Source organism: Neodiprion virginianus, chromosome 7, assembly GCF_021901495.1.
Source record: "Neodiprion virginianus isolate iyNeoVirg1 chromosome 7, iyNeoVirg1.1, whole genome shotgun sequence".
Lineage (NCBI taxonomy): Eukaryota > Metazoa > Arthropoda > Insecta > Hymenoptera > Diprionidae > Neodiprion > Neodiprion virginianus.
In genome coordinates this window covers 16,011,121-16,033,860 of record NC_060883.1, presented here as the reverse complement: position 1 = coordinate 16,033,860, position 22,740 = coordinate 16,011,121, and the positions used below count along the sequence as shown (strand labels likewise).

General features: G+C 33.2%; 1 protein-coding gene across 6 annotated transcripts in view; it reads right to left on the bottom strand.

Moving 5' to 3' along the window:
- Positions 1-584: 584 nt before the first annotated feature.
- LOC124308618 (CREB-regulated transcription coactivator 1-like) overlaps positions 585-22,740 on the bottom strand; it is a 59,719-nt gene continuing 37,563 nt past the window's right edge. Inside the window, exons 3-15 of one of the 6 annotated variants that reach the window (XM_046771469.1) lie at positions 19,508-19,820; positions 18,446-18,548; positions 17,109-17,259; positions 15,228-15,326; positions 13,821-13,868; positions 13,007-13,141; positions 12,795-12,899; positions 10,503-10,661; positions 9,812-9,817; positions 8,037-8,099; positions 6,757-6,831; positions 6,477-6,627; positions 585-4,932 (exon numbers count right to left, since the gene is read on the bottom strand). In XM_046771469.1, the coding sequence (XP_046627425.1) occupies positions 4,742-4,932; positions 6,477-6,627; positions 6,757-6,831; positions 8,037-8,099; positions 9,812-9,817; positions 10,503-10,661; positions 12,795-12,899; positions 13,007-13,141; positions 13,821-13,868; positions 15,228-15,326; positions 17,109-17,259; positions 18,446-18,548; positions 19,508-19,820 (1,599 nt within the window). In that variant the 3' untranslated portion in view covers positions 585-4,741. Of the gene's footprint in view, positions 4,933-6,476; positions 6,628-6,756; positions 6,832-8,036; positions 8,100-9,811; positions 9,818-10,502; positions 10,662-12,794; positions 12,900-13,006; positions 13,145-13,820; positions 13,869-15,227; positions 15,327-17,108; positions 17,260-18,445; positions 18,549-19,507; positions 19,821-22,740 lie in introns of all 6 variants that reach the window. The other 5 variants (XM_046771470.1, XM_046771471.1, XM_046771472.1 and 2 more) reach the window with 5 other exon arrangements.

Here is a 22,740-nt window from a genome sequence, read left to right as displayed (position 1 = left end):
AAAAAAACTGTTAGACATAGAAATCTACTTCATGGTCTAATTCTATCTTGATTATAGATTATAAATGGACAATGTTAAGATATTTTTTTTCACGTATTGTATAGAATATGTATGAAGCTTTCCATGTCAACTCGACAAACAATTTTCCCTCGCCATTTTTTCCGATTCTCCTGTCTTAAAAAAGCACTCCTGAATTTATTCAGATTTTTACCTACGACAATCAATTTTTAATGATTATTCAGACCCATCTCAAAATTGGCCTTTTTCAAAAAACTCTAAAATCGTATTTTTCACACCGATCACTCTGACACCCGACCAATGATGGGAAGATTTCTAGTCTTTGTGACCACTTTTGATTTTTTTCGTCAGTTAAAACATTGTGCAAACGATCTGAGAATTCCCGAAAAATTCTCAAAACCTCTATTTTTTGAATCGCTTCATGATAGAACCGATCAGAGTGAAAAACATATTATTGCAGAACTTTTTGAGAATCTTCAGACCTTTTAAGCAAAGTTTTAGTTGACCAAATAAATAGGAAATGCTATCAAAAAAAAAAAAAAGAAATCGTTCCATCCTGGAACGTGTATCAAAATGATCGGAGATTTAAAAAAAAAGCGATTGTGATACGCGTCTGAAAAAATCTGAAACGGTTTGAAAAAATTCAGAAACACCTTTTTGAGATAAGAGAATCGGAAAGAAATCGTGGAGCGAATCAAAAAAAGTGAAGGAAAATCATTGTTTGAGTTGACATGGAAAGCCCCATGCATAATATATCGTACAGATGTATTTTTTTCTTGTCGTATACTACTCATTATTGTATGAATGTGTTTTTGTATCTGTATGTGTTAAGGAGTGTACACATTTTACTAAATAATCTCCGTCAAAGCAGAACAACTTTCAAAACTAATTATAAGTGATGTGTTTAACCATGTTTGACACAGTTAACGCTGTTTTGGAATATTAGGTAGTGTCTCAAGCACAACTACTGGAGGATAATTCGTATTCATTTCCCAGGGACCGTGCATGCTAGCACAGATTTTAATGACTCTTTACAACTTTCCAAAATGTCGTATCTGGTTTATATTATACAATAACACAACAATTGCCACTAGAACCTGAGATCAATAGTGACAGATGAAAAATTCGATTTCGCAAACAAATGTATATTTGAGAAATCACTCACTGGAAAATTTTCAAAATGTACATCAGTAAAGTCTTCTCAAAAAATTCACCAATTAAACTCAGAATAAAGATTAGAAATATTAATTTTCAAAAGTGCCTGCTCTGCTGGAGACACTCTCCAATTATGCTTCGCATATTGTTTACTGATGAATTTAAGATTCTCCAATAAACACATTTACCCAGTGTTCACAGAAGATATCATATTTACTCAATACATGCGCGTCCAGCGCGCTGTTTTCTGAAAACAAAAAAAAAAAATAAGAAACAACTAGAAACAATGCATAACGACTCAAGTAAAATAATTCTTTAAAAAACACATCATGAATATGGTTTCTTAACAGATACTTTGCAATTTTGTTCATTAGAAGAAAAGTGGTAATTGAAAAATTGCAAGAATCATGTTAAGGTTAACAATAAAACTTTACCAATTGATACTTTGTGTGAAAAACAATATTCCAATTTTCACATGTTCACAAAGTAGAGAAGCCTAAGATGATTCATTCGTATTTTTTCTTATTCATTGAAAAAGGTCATTATCAATGCAAATAGCAATTAAATTTTACTTGTAATTATCGGGTTTGCATCGGGTCGGGTTTTTTGGCAATGCCAAAATCTTTGGATAGTCTGAAATCTCCGAGTACCCGAAATTTTCACTGACCCAAAAGTAATCAATTTTACCCGACCTGACCCAGAAAATTTCAGTACCAGCACACCCTATTGATCGATAATAAAATTATTTCACGGAGATGTGCTAATGAAGCAGATATGAAAGAATTCGAGGGTATATTTTTCGGTGAGCCTCTAGTCTGATTTTTTGAGAATAGAACCTGCAAAACTCATAATTCCAGACGGCTATTAAATTTTCCTTCAGATTGTCCGGAATTTCGAAAACGACACAAGTCCGAAATTTTGGAAAATCTGTTCACTCTAGAAATCCCGGTATTTTTGGAGAAGCGAAAACAGCAGTGACCAGTTTTCAAAAACTCCGCAATTTTCGGCAAACCCGAGATTTTCGAGGAACTCGGGATTTTTGAGTAACTCGAAATTTTCGGATGTCCGAGATTTTAGATTAATCCGAAATTTTTGGGTACGCGATCCGAAAGTCATCCATTTTATCCGATCCGATCCAACCCGCAGAATTTCAGTACCGCAAACCCCTATTTGTAATGTATCGTTATCGATAGATTAACATGATCGAAGTCATGTTTTTCAAACACGGGCATTATCGCAATAATTGTTCAATTAGAAGAACAAAAAAAGCGAAATAATTACCTTAGGTTTCTTCACTTTACGTACATAAAAATTTCCAATATATATATATATATATATATATATATATATATATATCCAATTGTGGTACAAAGTATTATAAATCAGCTTAAATACGCTTTCACCTTATCAGCGCTTGATAAAAACTATCAATTTTTCCCGGAATTATATTAATCAGTTATTCATGCGATTACAGTAAAATTTTTTCAAATTTTAACTCTTTTGTTGTTGATCGAAAAATTTGTAAATCAGAAGAGTTAGACAATAGTGAGCAGAAATTGGTATCCACCCCAGTCTTTCTTGTATTTGAAATTTTTTAGAGCATAACTCTCAGATGAGCTTCGCACTTGATTATGAATTGAAGAATGTCAATCGAACGATTGAAGTAATGTTGAGTCTAAAAAGAAATCAAATACATAACATTGTTCTCATCTGTTCAAATCTTACGACTGTGAATAAATTGCTTTGAAATGTGTACGTTTAGTCTTTTATGTACCTGCTCCTGGGAAAGAGATAACAATTACCTCAATTTTACAACGGAGTCGGTGAATTTAATATTTGCCAAGAATTTTAAAACGTTCATAAATAAAATAGAGAAAATAAAACAAAGAACCTGTGGTGACGATTGACTTGACGCTAAAATCAGCGTTAGCTCAAATTATTGACTGTGAAGTAGAGCTAAATATACCTGAGGTATGAAAATTTGTTTAACCGTGACCTTGAATTGGGTATATATTCTATAGCTAAACGTGATATTAAACGTGTTAATATTTTTTTTTTCTACCTAATAATGACCATATCATTCGACCTTAAACTTATTTCTATAAGTGTATACAAAATGTGCCCAGAAAATAATAATGAATTCAGAAATCACGATCAATTTTTTCAACATCGTATCCGTCCCATTAAAAACACACGGGTAATGTGTTTTATATTTTTAACAGTGTGTCTTTATGCATTTAGTGCTTCAGTTCCAAAGAACCTGCACCATATATATGTATATATGTATATATGTAGATTTGTTTTCATATATATATACACATATACTCATGCTTGTATGGAGACTTCCACGTGAAATAGACGAGTCGAAAAACTCCTTACTATCCGAGTTTCGATCGAAGATTTTTTGTGTGATAATACTCTCAGACTTTTCTTTCCATCCTCTGTCAATATTTCTTACTTCAACATTGCACTGACGTAAGTGATACGCAATACGATGTTAATACAGAGAATAATAAAATATTGTTAATAAAAGATTGTGACATGTATGTTGTATTACAAAATAAAAAATTGTCACTCAGAAAAATGGTTCAATTGTTAATGTTTGTTCTTTTCATCAGTATAAAAAACAGAAGGTCTTACCAATGTCAATTTTGATGACAGAATTATTTTACATTTCATAAAGACTATCGGTAAGGGCGTAATTTTGAACTGGAAAAAATTCATAAATCGCAAACGATTTTAATAAAAAATCTAAAAAAATCAGGAAAGTATTTCAGAGGGCGTAAGACTATACAAAAAATCACCCGCTAAAACTGAAATGCCGCGGATTTTCGAAATGTCGATTTCACATGGAAAACCCCGTGTATATATATGTATATATGTGTATATACGTATATATTATATATATTATGTATACATTTGATAGTAGTTTACCATAATTTGCGTATGACAAAAGCATGTATAAATCAGTTAACGGTTTCTTTTGTGCATCCTTAGAGATCATACATAGTACAATATACAAAGTAGTATAAAATGAAAGAAAAAAAAAAAATAATAAAGTTGATCAAGATTTATGTTACTTAATCTTTAATTAACGATTTATCACGAACGGGTTTTGAGATCCTGTTACAAGTTCTGGTAACTTTGTTGCAAAAATTCCATTATGCTATTGAGTAAATGAAAATCACTGATCAAAACTTACACGTATCATGCTTTGAACATTATGAACTTTTTGAGCGGGTACCAATAATCGATAAACTACAAGAATTAGACGGTCAATGGAGAGCGAAAGAGAGAAAGAGAGTGAGACGGAGGGAGGGGAGGGGGAGAGAGATAGATAGATAGAGAGAGAGAGAGAGGTATTGAAGCCCGTAAAATTCAAATTTAGTCTTCTAGAAGAAAATGTTTATAGTATAGTATTGCATTCATCAAGTTACTAGAACTGTGAACAATATTCAAAATACCCCATTAGCTCAAGTGTCTTAAGTCATAACACATCAAGTCGTCGTTATTTCATCCTATAATAACGCAATCGCACAAATTAGTCACAGTATTTTCAATCTTAAAGTCAATCTAATCTAAAGTGATGTTCGGCAGCTGGATCAGATAACACAGTGCTCGAATCAGTGAGCATTTGCAAATCACCAAAATCCAGCGGTTCCAAACCATGCTTAAGCACGTCGTCTTCGGAGAATAAATTTGGATCAAAGTCATCTCTTGGAAAGTCTGGAGTTGACAAGCCATGATTTGCTGAAAAATCTGTCACAAAACAACGTGCAATACATTAAACCTCTTGTAACGATAGTTCATGCATTTCTTGAAAATATCTAGAAAACCACTTTCACCATCAAAATTTCATTGTTTGCTGTAATGAAAACTGAATTTCCAACAAAGGCTCAAAAATTGAGTCATGTTTTACTAGATTTTTCTGAATTTATTCATATTCCAGGAAACGGACGTTTTGGAAATAGCAAATTAAATCATATCTCAAATGTGAGTGGTTATAAATATTTAGAAAAAGGCACTGTTTTTTGTCCAGTATTTTCATTTGAAAAATCTTAGGGAATATCTAAAGTCTCAACATCCGATCTTGATAGATACCTTATAGAATACTTGACTAATATGACATATTTAAGGTTCGGAAAAAAGAAAAACTTCAATTTTGGACACGTTTATAGTTACAGCCGATTGAGCGTATTTTTATTCTTGTCTCAAAATTCAACAAATCGAATATTTAAATAATTTACCGCAGTTAACAAAGGAATGCCTTACACGAAAACTTCTTGAAACCACATAAGATGACCTGAAACCCTGTGTATTTCTCATACAAATAACTACGAAAATATTCAGAACTGTACTAGATTTCTTAGAATTCTTATCAAACATGTTGAGAATCCCGTAAAAATTCTGAAAATTCCATGAAATTCTGACTTTCACCCCTACAAAAATTCCAAGTAGTGGATTTAAAGAACCGAGCATTCAAAATTTTCAAATTTTTACTTCAGATCCATAATCAGTAGCTTCTAAAATCTCTGCGTACTTAAATTAACTTGAATGCAAAACAAATAACTCCTTTAATTTTTAACTACCACGTTGAAGCCACCATTTTAAAAATGGCTTTCGATAACTTATATGTACCAGCAAAGTTTTTATAGCCCAAGAAATAAATTGAAAGGTAATACTTTTTAGAAATGGATCCGAAAAAACTTGATCTAAGAGTAATTCAATAACGCTGAATCGAATGGTGATACGAAGATAAACATAGGATACTTTTTTACATTTTTTTTTTTTTTTTGGTCCGCAACAACTTTTGTCTGACATAGTTTTTAATAAATTTATTAGGTTCAGAATGAAACGATCTAACCTTGTTGTTTATAGTGATCTCTGGGATTAATTGCAAAATTATTATCGCCATTCCATTGAGCGTCATAGAATTACCCTTAAATCAAGTTTACAGATTCATACCAAAAAGTACTACCTTTCATGCTTATTTACTGGTCTATTAAGCCCACTCCTGAGCAAGGATGTATATTAGAGGACTGACAACTCCCGGCAATATTTGTAAATCGTACGTATTATGAAGTTTGTTTCGTTTGTTTACACTTCGACCGGGCGAAGTGACTGCCAGCACACCACAGTCAAAACTACGGTACAACACAGAGCTAGCCAACAATAAGGGAGACCGATTGTAAGACGGCTCGCATAGGGAAGATGCCAGTCCTCTAATATACTTCCGTAATCTTTAGATGAGGTGATCCTTGAGAAGATATTCAAGAACTGAAGAAATGAAATTTCATAAATACCGGTGAGTATAATCCTAGGTGTATTTGGTGTTTGGGGTGTTAATTGTTGAGTCGACGTTGGTGTCCGAGGTTGATACACCAATTGCGGACTAGTACTAAAATATCCGGCGTCTCCACTGCCCAATTCTCCACTGACATTGATCATGTCGCTCTGAGGGTAAAAATATAATGTGAGAAACTGATTGTTTCCAAGATCTCATACAAGACCTGAACCTAATTCTTTTTTTTACTATTATGTGAAATTCATTTTTCCATTTGCGATAGCATCGGGTCAACTTACTTGAGTATAATTGGTAGTGTGATTCGGAGAGCTGATATAAGTAGCCAATGTCGTCGTTGCCACAGGTGAGTCCATCTAAATATAATAAATATTCCGATATAATTCAGAGAGTAGCAAACGCCGAAGTAAAACTTCATACATCTGTTTTACTTCAGATTGGTTGATTTCTTTCATTGTTGCTTGAACTTGGAAAGTACTGAACTTAAATTATCGTAAGACATTATTCACTAGATACGCATATTGATGAAAAGATCACACGTCTAGTCGAACATAGTTAAGAAATAAAATACGTTCTTTAACAATAGCTCAATTCTCATACTAATTGACTAATGTTCGCGAAAAACTAAAATACTAATCACGAAACAACTTTTGCGACATATTGCAAATACTTTCCACCAGGCCATATGTGGTAACTTTATAATGCCTTGTCGTATGTCTGCTAAAATTTATAAACAATTTATAATTATAATCTACGTGGCATAAGGTTGTATATTTATTACAATGTGCATATTTAGGTTCAACGCAAAAGACAAAAAGCGGTGATATACGAAATGTGTATACAACAATGTTTTCAATTTGAACGTGCAAAAGCATGTGTTTACAGAAAATGATGATATGTGAATAGAAGTCGCAAAATGTAAGCAATCGTTTGTGAATTTTTGCTCTTTACTATAAATTCTTGGTCATAAAATTACAACGACTTTAATCAAATTTCCAAGACTTTTTTCAAAAGCTGAACATTGCTTACAAAATTTTTAACAAATGTTGTTATACTCGTATTTGAAACAAGGGCAACTAGCGGTGCATTTTTTTTTTTTTTTTTCATTCATCTCGTATTTTATTTTACCATTTTTACTACAAATCACCTATACACCTATCAATTTTTCATTCACTACGTAAGAATTTTTATAACAAGTAAATGTGACGACAGCCTGTGTAATAGCGATTGATTTAGGCTTTTTTTTTTCGTAGATTAATTAAATGTTCACCCAACAATATTGTAAAATTCATGTATTAGATAGACCAGAATTATAAAAAATGAACAAGATTTAATACTAAAATATAAGATAAATCGTGCAGAAAACTTTTTACTCGTTCGATCAAGGATTCATTTCAATTTCATTACTTTACTAAAATTAGACAAGTCATATATAAGGTGAACTGATGACCCTAGAAAAGGTATAAAAATAATCACAACGATATCACGTATAGAAAACCTAAAAGCGACACACGGAATGGTATTTTTTCAGGTTCTGAAAAAATTCTTTGGATCTTGTCACCTCTAGCTGTGTGGTCCATGTGCAGCCAGATTCCGCTAGATGCTGGGCTATTTGCGCCCATTCCTAACAGGGCAAGCAGGTAACATATCAAGGATAACTGGTTTAAAGATTTTCAATTAGAGATCATGTACAAAATTAAAATGTACGTAAGCACCCGACTTTATTACTCGATAGTTAATACCTGATATTTAATATTTGAAATTGAATACATCTCTTTCAACCTATGTCTGTTGATCGAATCGAAGTTACTTACACACGAACTATCTCTTAAAGCACCAACGTTATGTGAGAAATACATAATGAGATACAAGAACGACACGCACACAGTTACAAATAGGCAAAAGACAGATGAAATATAAGTGGAATTATGGTTTAGGATTTAATAATGTATCGGTCAAACCGCCTAAATCAAAAGTAGGAGTGAATTTAAAACCGTTTACAAAATTTTCAAGCATTTCTATTTGCACGAAAGATAACAGACACGAATGAAACAACATCTCTACAATGGAAGAGAAATAAATGTGAGAAAATGCAAATAACACAAACTATGACATTAACAACTTGAGAAAAAGTTTCACGATTCGAATTTTTTTAATTATTAAGCTTTGGTGTTTTTAATTCAATTCTACTTTTTCGCTAATTTTATTCGCTGACTAGTTGCCACAAATTGTCCGGAAGACAATCAATAAATCTTGCATTATTTTATAGTTAAAACACGCAACTGTGATTGTTGACAAACATCTGTCGCACCATACTGACACAAATCTATTTTTATTCACTCTGGAGGTCTCTGAAAATCTCTTCGACTCGCTCTACGGTGAATAAAAAAAGCCCAACCATTAGAATTTGATTAAAAACACCGGAATCCAAACATTCTAAAGGTTCTAACGGCAAAACCTTTGCTTGTATATTTGATATTTTAGATCGTGTTCTTCGAATTTGCTCAGATTCATTTTTATTATATAGTAAAGATATTATTTTACTCTTGTCCGTTATCATAGGTCCAAGGAACACGGTCGAATATTCTCTGAACGGCTTCTTTTGCGTTTTCACTTTTGATTCGGATGATTTGACCGATTCATCTTCAAAGCGCTAAATGACCAAAGAGCCAAATTAACTCCGTAAACTCTGTATGAACGTAACGCAAGAAATCTGCTTCCAAAACAGTATGAATATAAGTTTACGAAGTCGTCACATCTCGATTCAACTGGAGAAAAAAGAATTTCCATATTCCTTCCACATACATTTGCTTAGAATAAAATGATTAATACTGATCATTGAAGTATGACTCATTTAACATGTATGACGAGTGATAAATGTAACACATCAGATCTAAGTAATTTGCACGCCTACACTGATAGAGAAATAGTTTTTGATTACAAACAGATCAACTATTTGTACAAATATTCCCTCCACATTGAATCTGTTTCTTTTGGTTTATATTCTCTTCCCGGCGAAAGTACGTACATTGTTCATATATAATGTACTTGTGCATTGACATATGCATAATAATTTGCATCGCAATAATTCATTGCTGAAGATGTTGGTACAGGCAACAATAAGATGTGCCTAATTAAATTCTAACGGTAAATTTCAGACACGTATTCAAGATTGGAATTTATGCTCAAATTCGGAAAAGTTCCGAACGCATAGTCGAAATATCTTTGTATTAGTCTCCTGGGAACAATAAATATTCTCTTCAGTAGCAAAATCTACGTCTGCTTAATTCATTTATATCATTTAGTTTGGGTAGTGATTTTCTGTGTCATACTTACCACTCCCTTGATATGCACAAAATCAAAAGTATAGCATGATTAAAAGTGAACTAATGAAGGTACTATAAGGGTTACATTTTTAACTCTTTAGAGACAAGGTCGCCCATAAACTTCAAACTCTATTTGAAAATCTTTGTAATAACACATAACAAAACAGGGCTTTCAACTGGTGTGTTCCCCTGAAATAACCCTAGATTTCCGACCCGTACAGTTAGGACTCTAATTTCGTTCGTAGGAAGACTGTGAAAGTAAATATAGCAACGGCATCTTCAGAATCTTTTTTTTAATCTAAGGTAGATTTGCATTCTAGGGAGTAATTCAATTTTATTTCAAACAAAACATATTTTTCCATTCACAATTTCATAATCCAGTCTCTAAAGTGTTAATTACGTCAAACAAACTATTCATAAAAATTTACATTGCTAGCTGTAATGTTTGTTTCGAAACTGCAAAAAAGCACTCATTTTTCGTCAATTTATTATTAAAAATGAAAACATACGTCATCGACTAGCTCTGTGGTATTATTTATGAAGATAACGAGTACAATTTTGCAGTAAAATTTTTTCTTATCAATCACGTAATTATAATAAAGGAAATGACGAACATACTCAATAGATTCAGTGTAAAATGACTGTAAAAGGTATGAAATTTCGAGATCATAATTTGATTGAGGAAACATTGATTTACTTACCATGGTGAAATGCTCGAAATGCTGTTGAAGTGCCGCTGCCTGCGTTTGATCAGGCAAATAAGTATTTTGATCTATACTGTTTGTGGGAAAGTTCGGTTGACCCAAGTGTCCTGTCGGGCTGGGTGGTGCTGATGGATTGTTACTATAACTTAACGGGCTCTGTAAAAATAAAATATATTTTATTGCCTAACGGAATGGAGAATAGGGGAACAAAGCAAATATGTCAAGTGTCACAGTTCTGAGTAAAGTGTTACAGCACAAAAAATGTTTTTTATGTCAATGTACTTGCAGATTTTCCATGAATTACGAGTCAACTAAAAACTGAATAAAGTGGGGAGTTCGTGAATCTTGTATTGGAACTGAACTTCAATTATGAAAACCGTCTTAGCCCATTTTCCTAACAATACTTAGTGATTGTGCTCTTTCATACAGTGATCGACATATGTATAAAAAAAAAAATTTCCTGCAAGTAGCAGAAGCAAAGTCTTAGGAAACCGAGTGCAGCCATTGAATCATCGAGTAAGTGGCAAATTCACATAATGTTGTTACGATGACTCGTAGTAGACGTCAATCATCAACCACTTTACACTAAAAGTTTACAGACTCTTTCCAAATCACTTCATATAAGGCTCATCTACAATGAAGTCCTTAATCATGTACATTACCGTAAACTTTACCATAATCGTAACTGTGTCACTTTACTTTAGAGTCCATCTACGATTGATCCGTAGTTGAATACCATCCCGATAGACTTTGGTCATATAATAGGGAAGTTGCATGTTTTTTAATTTTAATTTTATTCGAAAGTAGAATGAAAAATAATGAATTCCCCAAGACAGTTTTGTTTTACGAGCCATATTAACGCCAGAAAATAATTTTTTGTCCTCTAAATTTTCTCGGCAAATTTGAATCGGCAGCCATTTTGCTGGACCCCTCTATCAGCGGTGCCAGGTGTCACGTTTGGGAACTGTGATCGGCTTTAAACACTGTCTGCTTCGAGCAAGCCGGAATCCTAACTTTGTTATACACCATGTAAATGTAGTTTGCATCGCACCAAGCCTTTCGTTTTAATACATTATTTAGCACTCGGATAAATATCTTTTCTGGAGTTGAACTTGTTGTATTTTTACAAGATGGTACAAAACAATACATGTACCAATCTAAATTTGGTTGCGGAGCTGGTGGATCCATTATTGTCTTTTTATTTTAACCAAACTAAAAGTTATTTACTGAGATAAATACAATTTTGACAACGCCAACTATGCTTCAGAGCTTCAAATATTAATATTGCAGGTTAGGATTCCGGCTTGCTCGAACCAGACGGTGTTTACAGCCGATCATAGTGCCCGACCGTGTCACCTGGCGGCACTGATAGAGGGGTCCAGCAAAATGGTTGCCGGTTCAAATTTACCAAGAAAAATTAGTGTAAAAGAAAAAATTATTGCAGCGTTAATGTTGCTCGAAAAAAGAAACTGTCTTGGGAAATTCATTATTTTTCATCCTACTTTAGAGTCCAATAGAGGAATATAGAGATTTCAGATGCATGCAGGTTCCCTATTGGCATTGTTTTCCAACAGCGCTCATGAAATCAAAATTGAATCTCTCTAGTTCAGAATTCATTGCAGATCAAAGTTTTTACCACCAATAAGTCAAATAATAACTGTGACGTGGAGTCACTCCACAAACTGGCATGGATACTCTAGTCACTTTTGTCAATACTATCGTTAAAATTGAAATATTCCAACTTTCAAATAATCTATAACAACCGCCTCGCTATTGTAGGCAATTGTATGCCAAGCCTATTCCCCAACATCCTACGTTTATGGTTACAGTCAAACTTATGGCAACGTACATGATTATTTGACAGGTGAAGCTTAAGATGGCCAGTCTATGTAAAAAGAGGACAAAGCTCGCGAATGCGCAGTTGCTAAGTTTCGTATAAAAAATATCTAGTGACTACAAAATTTATTACTTTCATTGATCATTCTATGCCGGACTCTTTGCAGTTATCTACTCTTGTTGCAATCTTGAAATGAATATTATGTTTCAAAATTCAGTCATTTCTTTGATTCCAAAGTTTAATATGATAGATTCCATTCATTTATGAATTTTTTCAATTTCCTTGGGATGTTATAAAAACAAAAAATAGGGATATTCAGAGTGTTGGGGGAAAGGTCTGCAGTAATTCACATTACCCTTGAGCGTAAGAAGATTGAAAATCCAGAGATTTCACCTGTACGTAATTTGAACCACCCATTAGTGTTTTTTCAATCTAGTAATTTCAATACTGACCCGAACGGTGAGACTTGGCGACGACTGAGGTGACGGCCTACTCACAGTTTGAGGAGTTCGGTATGACCCCAAAGAATTCACTGGTTGATGTGACTGCGACGACTTCTGTAAGAAAATAATTTAAAAAGAATACGATAATCGCATGATGCGCAAGATCAAATTAAACAATCTTGCTTGTTAAACTATCTTGAATTACATTTGTAAATACTTACCGGACTTTGTGGTTGCACCGGACTATGCGGCTGTTGGTAAATAAAGTGTTGAGGGCTGTGAGCAGGCGGTGGTGGTTGCGTATAAGAGTGAAGATCTTGTTGTGAAGTACTTGTGCTGTTGTCCAGTGCAACACCCTGCTTTGAACACATTTGAATTAGTCTTGTCACAAAACGAGATAAATAAAATTTATGGTTGGGAAAGAGATATCTAACTTTTCCAGTATTTTAGCTACTTCAGATACAAAATGAACTAAAGGAGAGAAGATACCTAATTCTAGCTTTAAGAGGATGCTCTAATCTATCTTTACCGACCGAGTAAAGCATCAGTTATTTCATCTAGTATGAGTCTACACATCACTAACATGAAAATGCTGCACATAGCGCAATTCTACATGCAATGCCGAACAAGAATATCTAAAAGAAAATGATAAGCTATAACAACTCATGTACAAAACTAATAATAATTCATGTATATTGGTTGTTTAGGCTAATACTAATTTATACACATATTTCTTTAACTATCGAAATTGTACATACAAAATAATGTTACAATTGTATGAAATGTGGAGTGAAGAAAACACACCTACCTGTCCAGACCTAACAAAAATATGTAACGTACTGCGAATATTAAGTGAAGCAGCCCTCGCCATTTATATTTTGGATTCACTCCACCCATTATTCACATTATTCACATTATGTATATTTTCATTTATATTGGAGAAGGGTGAGTGCGAAATGATTGAGGCAAAGATGTTAGTAAAAAAGACTGTTTTAAAAAAAATTTACAAATATATAGAAAAGAACAGCTACTGACCTTGCACGTATGGAGAAACCTAGAGTTAACAGGCACTGATAAATGGTTCTGGAAAATAACAAAAAACGAGAAACCACTACAACAGAGGCAAAAAATAAAATAAAACGTAAATTAAAATAAGCACAACTAAATACAGCTACTGAAAAATAAATGCTATGAAATTTCAGAAATACAATATTTTTCATGCAGAAGAAAAAACGATTATTGAAACGGACAAATATACGTGAAAATTAGAGTATGTGTTGAAACCTGAATAAAATATTTCTTAATAATTCGTTGAGAAATTATCTACTTTCCACACTTATCGCATAATAGTACATTGTGTTACAAGGGTGGAAGGTAGGCCATTTTCAACGAGTGTGATATGACGGCACGAGCCGAATGTGATCCTAAATATGGATACTTCATCTGAAATCACTTCATAATGCTCAAACACCCAGTAGGTTTCATCCATTTCACTGTACGATTGTTCATTTTATGCAGAAGATTGTTTTCTACAAATTCGGTTTTTTTAGTCACGTTGGCATCGTTCACTAAGTCATTTTATAACATTGCAGTGACGATCGGATCTACCAGATTTTGAACCATTTGGAAGCGATTTGAAAATAAGCATCAACATTGAAGCCTTTACATATAAAAGCAGTATTTATTATTTTTGTACATTCAAAAAAGATCGTTGTAGCTTACCAATATAGTAATTTGATAAATAATAAATATAAGACTATGACTATCTCGTGATAAAATCGCTACAATTGACCCCAACGTTTACACATATTGCACATATGCCTCCAAGGACTATAGTTGAATCTTATTGCTTTCCAAACTTAAATTTCACAGCAGAAGGTAAAATTGTCGATCCAACTAGTAATGAGTATTCAACAATGTTGCAACGAATTTCACAAGGTCGCAAGAACCCATTAAAAGAGATATGTCTGTACGATGTCAAGATGAATTTTCTAGTACCACACAGAGAAAGAAAACCGTTTAAGCTGATCGTAAGCCTGAACTGAGCGAAGAGGAAAAGCTTTGATTAGACTGCATGAAAAGCTGTGCAGCTAGGAAATATATGACGTAGCGCTATATTGATTTGGAATGGAATATACATGACGGACGTTTAGTTGTCGGACGTAATAGTCGAGTAAAAATGGTGTAATTCAACATACATACCCAAAGTGAAGTTTCTGCCAGAAATAGATTAGAAGTGACGAAAAAGGAATTGTTTCAACTAATCTATTGCACAAATAATAATGCTCGATTCGTTACTAGACGAATTGAAATGTTGAAGAAGAAAAACTACATAAACGCAGTAGAAAAATAAGTACCAAGACATATTTAAAATAAGAAAATACAGTAAAAATGAGGCACAATAACTATATTATCATTCTAAGATGTCTTGAATATATTTACTTGGGCATGTGCCGGACTATGATCTTGTGAAAAAGATAGCCTTCGAGCTTGTTGTAAGCTGGTTGGCGATAAAGTCGTAGGACTGCTCGTTTGAGGACTCTGAAATCCATGCACAATAAATTTTAGACTGTGGAGGCGATTTCGACTTACACAAAAGATGTATAAAATAGATTTGCGATAAGAAGCAACAGCAATTTTATGAAATTTGATTGATAAAACTTGCATAAGAAATGCATTGTTAATTGAATTAAAGTAAACAAACTGTCAACAATACTATCATCGTACTTTGAAAAAATATGATTGAATATTGCCAATAATAGATAGTGTTTTCTTTTACTTTTTATTTCACTTTTTAGAACTAAGCATGTTGTGTTAGTCTGCAATTGACGCTCTTAAAATTTTAGCTCGAGATCCATTTCATTAACAATAAGATAAGAAGTAAAAAGCGCATTATATGGACAAGCATAGGCTGCTTTCATGAGACTGAAGTTTATAACGTTAATGTGAAGATTAAATTTTAGGAAAACACATTGATTCACAACTTTAAGACTGACCAAAATTTAGAAAATCTTACTACAACGTTGACACACTCAAATTTCTAATACTCGACTATTTCAAAATCATTCCAAAGCTGAAAGATTGTGATTTTTCATTCAATTTTTCGTTAAGTTAAAGTTACTAACTCAACATCATGAGCTTTTCTACTTGTTGGATTATTAGATTGAAACTACAGCCTAAGATTTCTTGAATGTTTGTCAAAATGAGCCAAAACATTAGAATCAGATCAAAAACATGTGGTTAAATATCACTTAAAGCTCGACAGTGTCGATCGTTCATCTTCCAGCATGAAAGTCGTGAAACCACATTAACCAATGGAACCAACTGTAATTATAGAGTGTTAGTTTGGTCACTCATACAGGCGGAAACAATAGCTGACGCCAGAATATCTAGAGCTGAAATTGTGCGAGAGAACCTTTTCGATTTCCTTAAAATGGATGATGCAACAGAAAATACGCACTGCCACCTCACTTTTGTCAAGTTCATTCACAAAGACATTTTCGTGAAAACAAAACCTTGAAACAAACATTTGGCAGGATCATTTAAAGCGTATCTCCCTTACATTTTCAGTTGTACGTCATAAATTAACTACTCATATTATAATGATGTTTCTTTTTTTTTTTACGTATATGAACATTTTCATTACATTCAATTAACATTGTGCATAAGTGAGTACTTCGTGCCTGTTCTGTATTAATATATTGTAATAAAAGTAAAAAATATAACAACGGCTGTACAATAACATTAAAATTTAGAATTAACAAAGTAAGGGAAACAATTCTTGAATAATCATGCAAAAGCTTATTTCAAAGTTTGATTACTAATAAAACGTTTTAACTACCGTTATGAGGATCATTTTCACAACTAAAACGACAAAGAGTAACAAATGATTCGAATCAATTATAATCTCAGACATCAAATACACAACCATGCTAAGAAGTACAACGAAAATGTTACTGTATTTTGTCTCGCGAGACCAAGATAACACACTTTTTTAAATCAATGTGCGGTAGGTAGATGGATGATTCTCTGGAAAGAATTTAATTAGCGAAAAGTTTTTTGACAGTTTCCATTCAGAATTAGAAACAAAACAGGTCTGAGGATTTCAAGAGCAGAAAAATACCACCTACTTTCATTTTAAACACCCCGCAGCATATCTATAGACAGTCGATTTACAATTAGTATTATAACAATACTGATCCAGAAGCTTACGATACCACTATTGGCACATATGATGTGGCGTTTCTTGTCTTCTGACAGTCATCGTAGATGAGAACTTTACAACTAAGGACAAAAACATAAAAATGAACAAGTTCAACTTACGGTACTGTATGGCGTGCTACTCGAATGATCCTCTTGATCAAGAGGGGCTTGTAGCGGTGGCGGAAAATGAACGTTGCTTAAATCAGGTAAGGATCCGGTGTTATTACCAATCGGTATCTGTTGCCCAGGTGGTTGAGAACTTGGATAAATACTGAAATAATAAACAGGAGTACGTTAATATTGACAATCAGAAGCCTCTATACTCCGATTGTATTTTAATTAAAAATATTATCTTCAACCCAAACCCTAACCGGGGTGGCCACTAATTTCGATGGCAAGAATCTTTGACTTTGATAGGTTTTCCAAATACAAAATTGTTATTTTTCGGATGTGTTTTCTCTATAAAAATTAACATGATCAGTAAGGAAATTTAATCTAGGATTACAAATTATATTTCAAATATTTTAAAGTTTTGGTAGTTCACTCGTTCGAAAAATCATGGAAAAGTCATGATGTTTTTCCTAAGTGTTTCATTAAAACTTGTAATAGTTGGAACAATAGGAAAGTTTAAATTTCAACTTTAAATTTTTCCAGTAATTCGACAAAACGACATGTCTTTTCCATGATTTTTCCAGGTAAACCGAAACTCCTAACTATTTCAGGTTTTATAGGTTTTCAAAAACAGTGACCTAACTCCTAGTGACATTAATAATTATATGGTAAATATTAGAGCTGTGCAATCAATTGATGGATCAAGCTTTATTTACATATTTTTTTCTAAGAATCAATTAATACAAAGTATTGTTGTTGAGAATAAAGTCAACCGTTTCGCTCGATCAGACTTTTGCAATGCCCATGTTATCTAAAAAAAAACGGCTCAACTAATTTACTTCAAACTTAGAGATAGTTTTCTTGGATAATTTGGCTTTGCTGCTAGGGTTCGAATTTTTTTTTTTCAATAAATTAGTGACCATATCAAGTTAAAATTGGATTTTTCATAAAAAAAACTCACAACTTTTGTTTATTTAACTAACAACGATGATGTAGTGATTTGAAAAAGTGGGATTGTTTTAAGAAGGATTAACTACCCAAAAATATTGTTGCCTTTGAAATCGGTTGAGCTGTGTTTGAGATATCGTGAGCACTACAAGACATGTCACCGAGCGAAATGATTGACGTTATTATCGATAACAATCTTTTCTATTAATTAATTCTGATAAACAAAAAGATGCAATTGACCCAACCGAAATAACTAATTGCTTGTTGAGGTATAAATTCTTAAAATTCACTCACTCTATTAAAAGATTAATAAAATAAATAATTAATTGAAGTAGCCCGAATTAATCTATTGATCGCAGTGTCTAAATAATTATTGATACACGATTAGAGATATGTACTTTATTCCAGGTACTCTGGGCATTTCACAGGAAGATCTCGGCCTCTCCATGAAGCCACGATGCGATTCTCTGTGCTCGGAACCCATGTCTCCCATATGCGGATCTACAGATAATATTGCAAAGGAGCTTTATCGTTGGTGAATATATTGTGGATTCATGTAGCACAGAAAAGGACACAAGACAAAATGATATTATGATAAATAAAATCGAACTTTGTTCTTTGAATTTTAGTTCAGCAAAGGTTATTTTAAAAAGAAAAACTTCATCAGATTACAGCTGCAGTGTTGTACGTTTTCTAAATGATTCCATTTAAGATAATTATCTTGTTGTTAGATAAATTCGCCTCATCTTTTATATCACAGAAATAATTGTATTAAGTTCATCTTTCATCTTTATCTTGATAAATCAGCTGTTCATCTTCATCTTTTTTATGGTATAAAGATAAGACGAACCGCTTACTGAAACATAGGCGATATCATTCAAAGTCAAGAATGTAAATTCATTTTGGGAAAATATATCATGCAATGAAAAAGTCATTCTGAAAGAAACTCTTGCGTTGATACACCATTGCTAAAAAATTTCAGGCAACAAAGTTCTTCATAATCTACTACGGTGAAAATGAAAAAGAATCGTTTGAGACAATTCACCACCTACCAAATTACATGTAGTGCTTGAATTAAATTATACTTGATATCGCAAAATCTTTCGTTGTTTCGAAAAAATTAAACCGTCCAGTAGATCGGACCAAATTTTTCGTTGCCTAAGCGAAAAAAAAATGTCCGCCACCCACAAAGAAATATTTTTTTGACCCAACAATTCTTTTCTCACTTTTTCATTATCTAGATGAGATAATTGGGATAATCTTATGGTTTATACGTAAATATAATTGCATGACACGCGATCCGGTTATTTGCTATAGATGAAGTTACATGCATAATCTCATCTTCATCTAGATAACGATCCTCGTAATTATCTTGTACAACACTGACTATACAGAGTATAGTACACGTATACGCAGCAAAGGAATTGAATTAAAAATGAAAAAAAAATATAGAAACCGACACGCATCGCTACCTCGCCGGTGAGGCATGGAGGAAGGCATCTGGCAGGAATCGTTCACACTTTGATGAAGGGCAGAGTCTGAATTGGTTCTGCGCCAAGTATCTGGGGGAGGGGACAACAAATAAGGTACACCACTGTAGGGCGAGGTGTCATGTCTCTTCTCCGCAGGACGCGACCTCATTGGACCAACCATAGATCGACCACGTTCCATACTTTGGTCCATGTTTCGGTCCATGCTTCGGTTCATACTTCGATCCATACTTTGGTACATCGTTGAATTTGCTTGACTCTCCTCGGCATTGTTCAGTGTAGGCTGGAAAAAATAATTCTCGTTAAGATCCGACATGAACCCTGTGCGATTTTAACCAAACAAAAATGACCAGGTTCGATCAAAAACTATATAGCGAGTTTGGGTGACGTAAAGGCGAGGGGTGATCACTCCTGAAGTTGGGTGCACACCTGACTTCTAAACTTTAAAAAGTTTCATGTCTTCAACCTACAAGTTTACATGATTTCAGGTTAGGTCACATAACTACACACAAATTCACCCGACGTCACGTGATTCCAAGTAACTCCATGACTTGGGAGTGACTTTACGTGACTCTAAGTGACTTTACATCATTCCAAGTAACTCCATGACTTGGGAGTGACTTTACGTGACTCTAAGTGACTTTACGTCTTTCCAAGTGACTACATGACTTCAAGTGACTTTACGTGACTCGGAGTCATTTTACGTATCTCTGAGTGACTTCATGTGACTTTACGTGACTCTAAGTGATTATATGTGACTTTAAGTGATTTCACGTGACTTCACAACTATACGTGACTTCAAGTGACTTTACGTGATTACGAGTAACGTAACAAGACTTTGTTTATGCTGCACATTTAACTTCAGGAGGGCATCGTTCCCTTGCATAATGGTAATTCGGTTCAATAACGGTAAATAAATTGCTATTAAACATATAAATTTTTTTTAGGATTTGCTTCAAGCGAATCAGTGTAGTAGCACTATTACAAAGTCAATGAAATAATTCATCGAGCTCTAATCAGTCGAGCATCTGATTACGGAACTTCTGTCAATCACAATTCTGGAGTTTCCAGAAAAGATGATATTTCATTTAAAGTGTAACTGAAATATTGATACAATATTTCAACTCAATCGTTCTTACGGACATTGAATTATTTCTAACGCATTTAGTTTGTCTCGACTGAAATGCTTTTGCAGCAATTTTTCAAACATTAGATGCTACATGGGATCGTTTGATGAGTATCTTGACTATTTTTTTTTTTTTTTGCTATTTAGTTTCAACGATTGCATTGCATTATTTCTTCTGAAATTTTGACCACAGATTGAATTTGAAATATTCGAAGAAAAAATGCAATAACGGAAATGAACATGTGTGCACCAGATTGCAATTTGTTTCAACTTCATTTCACAGCATAGCAACGTTATCGCACTTTTTAAGATAAGAAATGCTGATTTGTAATTGAATGCAGTTATACGAACGAATCAACATGGTTTTATAAAAGATTAGCATAATTTTAACAGCTTGATATAAACTAATTTTTTGCATAAATTAAGCAATAAACTGAGCGTCAAAAGCATATCAATAATATTCACACAACTTGTTACGGTATTGAAATATTATGACTAAGAAAAAAGGTACCACGTCAAAATATTAGATGAAGATATTAATGAACGACGTTCATTTTACCGTTACAACATACAGAAGCATGTACAACAAATTCACAGTACATTTTTTTTTAAGATACTAGAGTCGTAAATTTTGTACATTATTTACAAAATTTCATTTACAATAAATACTTTCAGTATTACAGTCATAAAACGTCAACCTCAAAAACAAGGAATTGTGATTATAAACGGTAATATAAATACATAATTGCGCAGAATTGGTTAATAATTGGATAATAAAGTCATTGTGTGTGATAACATCACACACGTTCGTATTTACACTGATATGCAACTATTTGTAATATAATCTCTTAACCGGCAAATAAGAGAACAATAATAACAACAACAATAACAATAATAATAATAATAACAATAATAATAAGCAATTGCACCTTTGTGCTTTCGTTCTAATTAGAAAATTACTTTTACTTACAGTGCTTGTTATTTCAATACAAGCAGTCAAATATGTGATAAGTCATCAGTTTTACAGCGTGTAATAATAATATTTAAACGCTTTGTACCTATTGAGCATGCTCTATGTTACATTTCACACTTGTTTCCAAACAAAACGCCTATCTATGATTACTCAACAAACATGCACTACTTTCAGTTCACGTTAGGTTTACTATTTACTTGCTCTTGAAAAAAGGACATGTAAATATATGTATAATGTACCAATAATTGAACAACGTCAGATGAATAATTTTGTTAATTATAATCTACAGATTAATTTAGAGAACGGTGACGATATTATTGAAAATAATCAGTATAACATCGTAAAGTTGTCGCAAGAATTTCAAGAGATTCGGGAAGCTCATCGTTCAGAAGTGTGAAATGGTTTGAAAAAAAAAAATCCATGAAATTTTCATTCAACAGGGAATATTTTCTTCGAATACATTGGAAATTATTTTGGATTTTAATTACACGTGCATACGAGGTTTCTGAATGACATAAAATATTTACACATCGAAGTCTTTCGTCGAGAGAAATTAGACGTGGAAGAATTTTCTTTGAGAAGAATTTGTAAGTAATAGCCGATAGTTTAAACTTCTAGGCTTAAAAAAAGATGTTTTCAACCAAGTATAATGAAGATTTTTCAGTCCGGAAAATCAATGCAACAAACGGAGTCGCGAAAATAACGAAAATAAAGAAAAATTAAATAAAAAATACGTCGCAATAAATTCATAGTGGCAAATTTTTAATCCAATCCCAAATCATGATATAAATTTACCGTCTGCCGGGCCAAAGTTCAAGGAAACCTTGCGGCGACTTGCGTTATATTTGTTATAGACATATTATTGTACTTGTAAAATCAAACATGAGCGAAATGTACGATTTTATGCCTGTAGGTACGTTGTTAGATTTTTTACGACGCAAGAATCGATAATTATATAAAAATCAGATGCAACGAGTAGAATTTTTAAAGAAACTGTGCGATGAATCGATTACATAGCAGACTTCGATTAATTGAATTATTGATTATTGCTTCTAAGAGCAGATTAATCGATTAATTGAAAAAACCGAGAAATCAAAAGGGCTG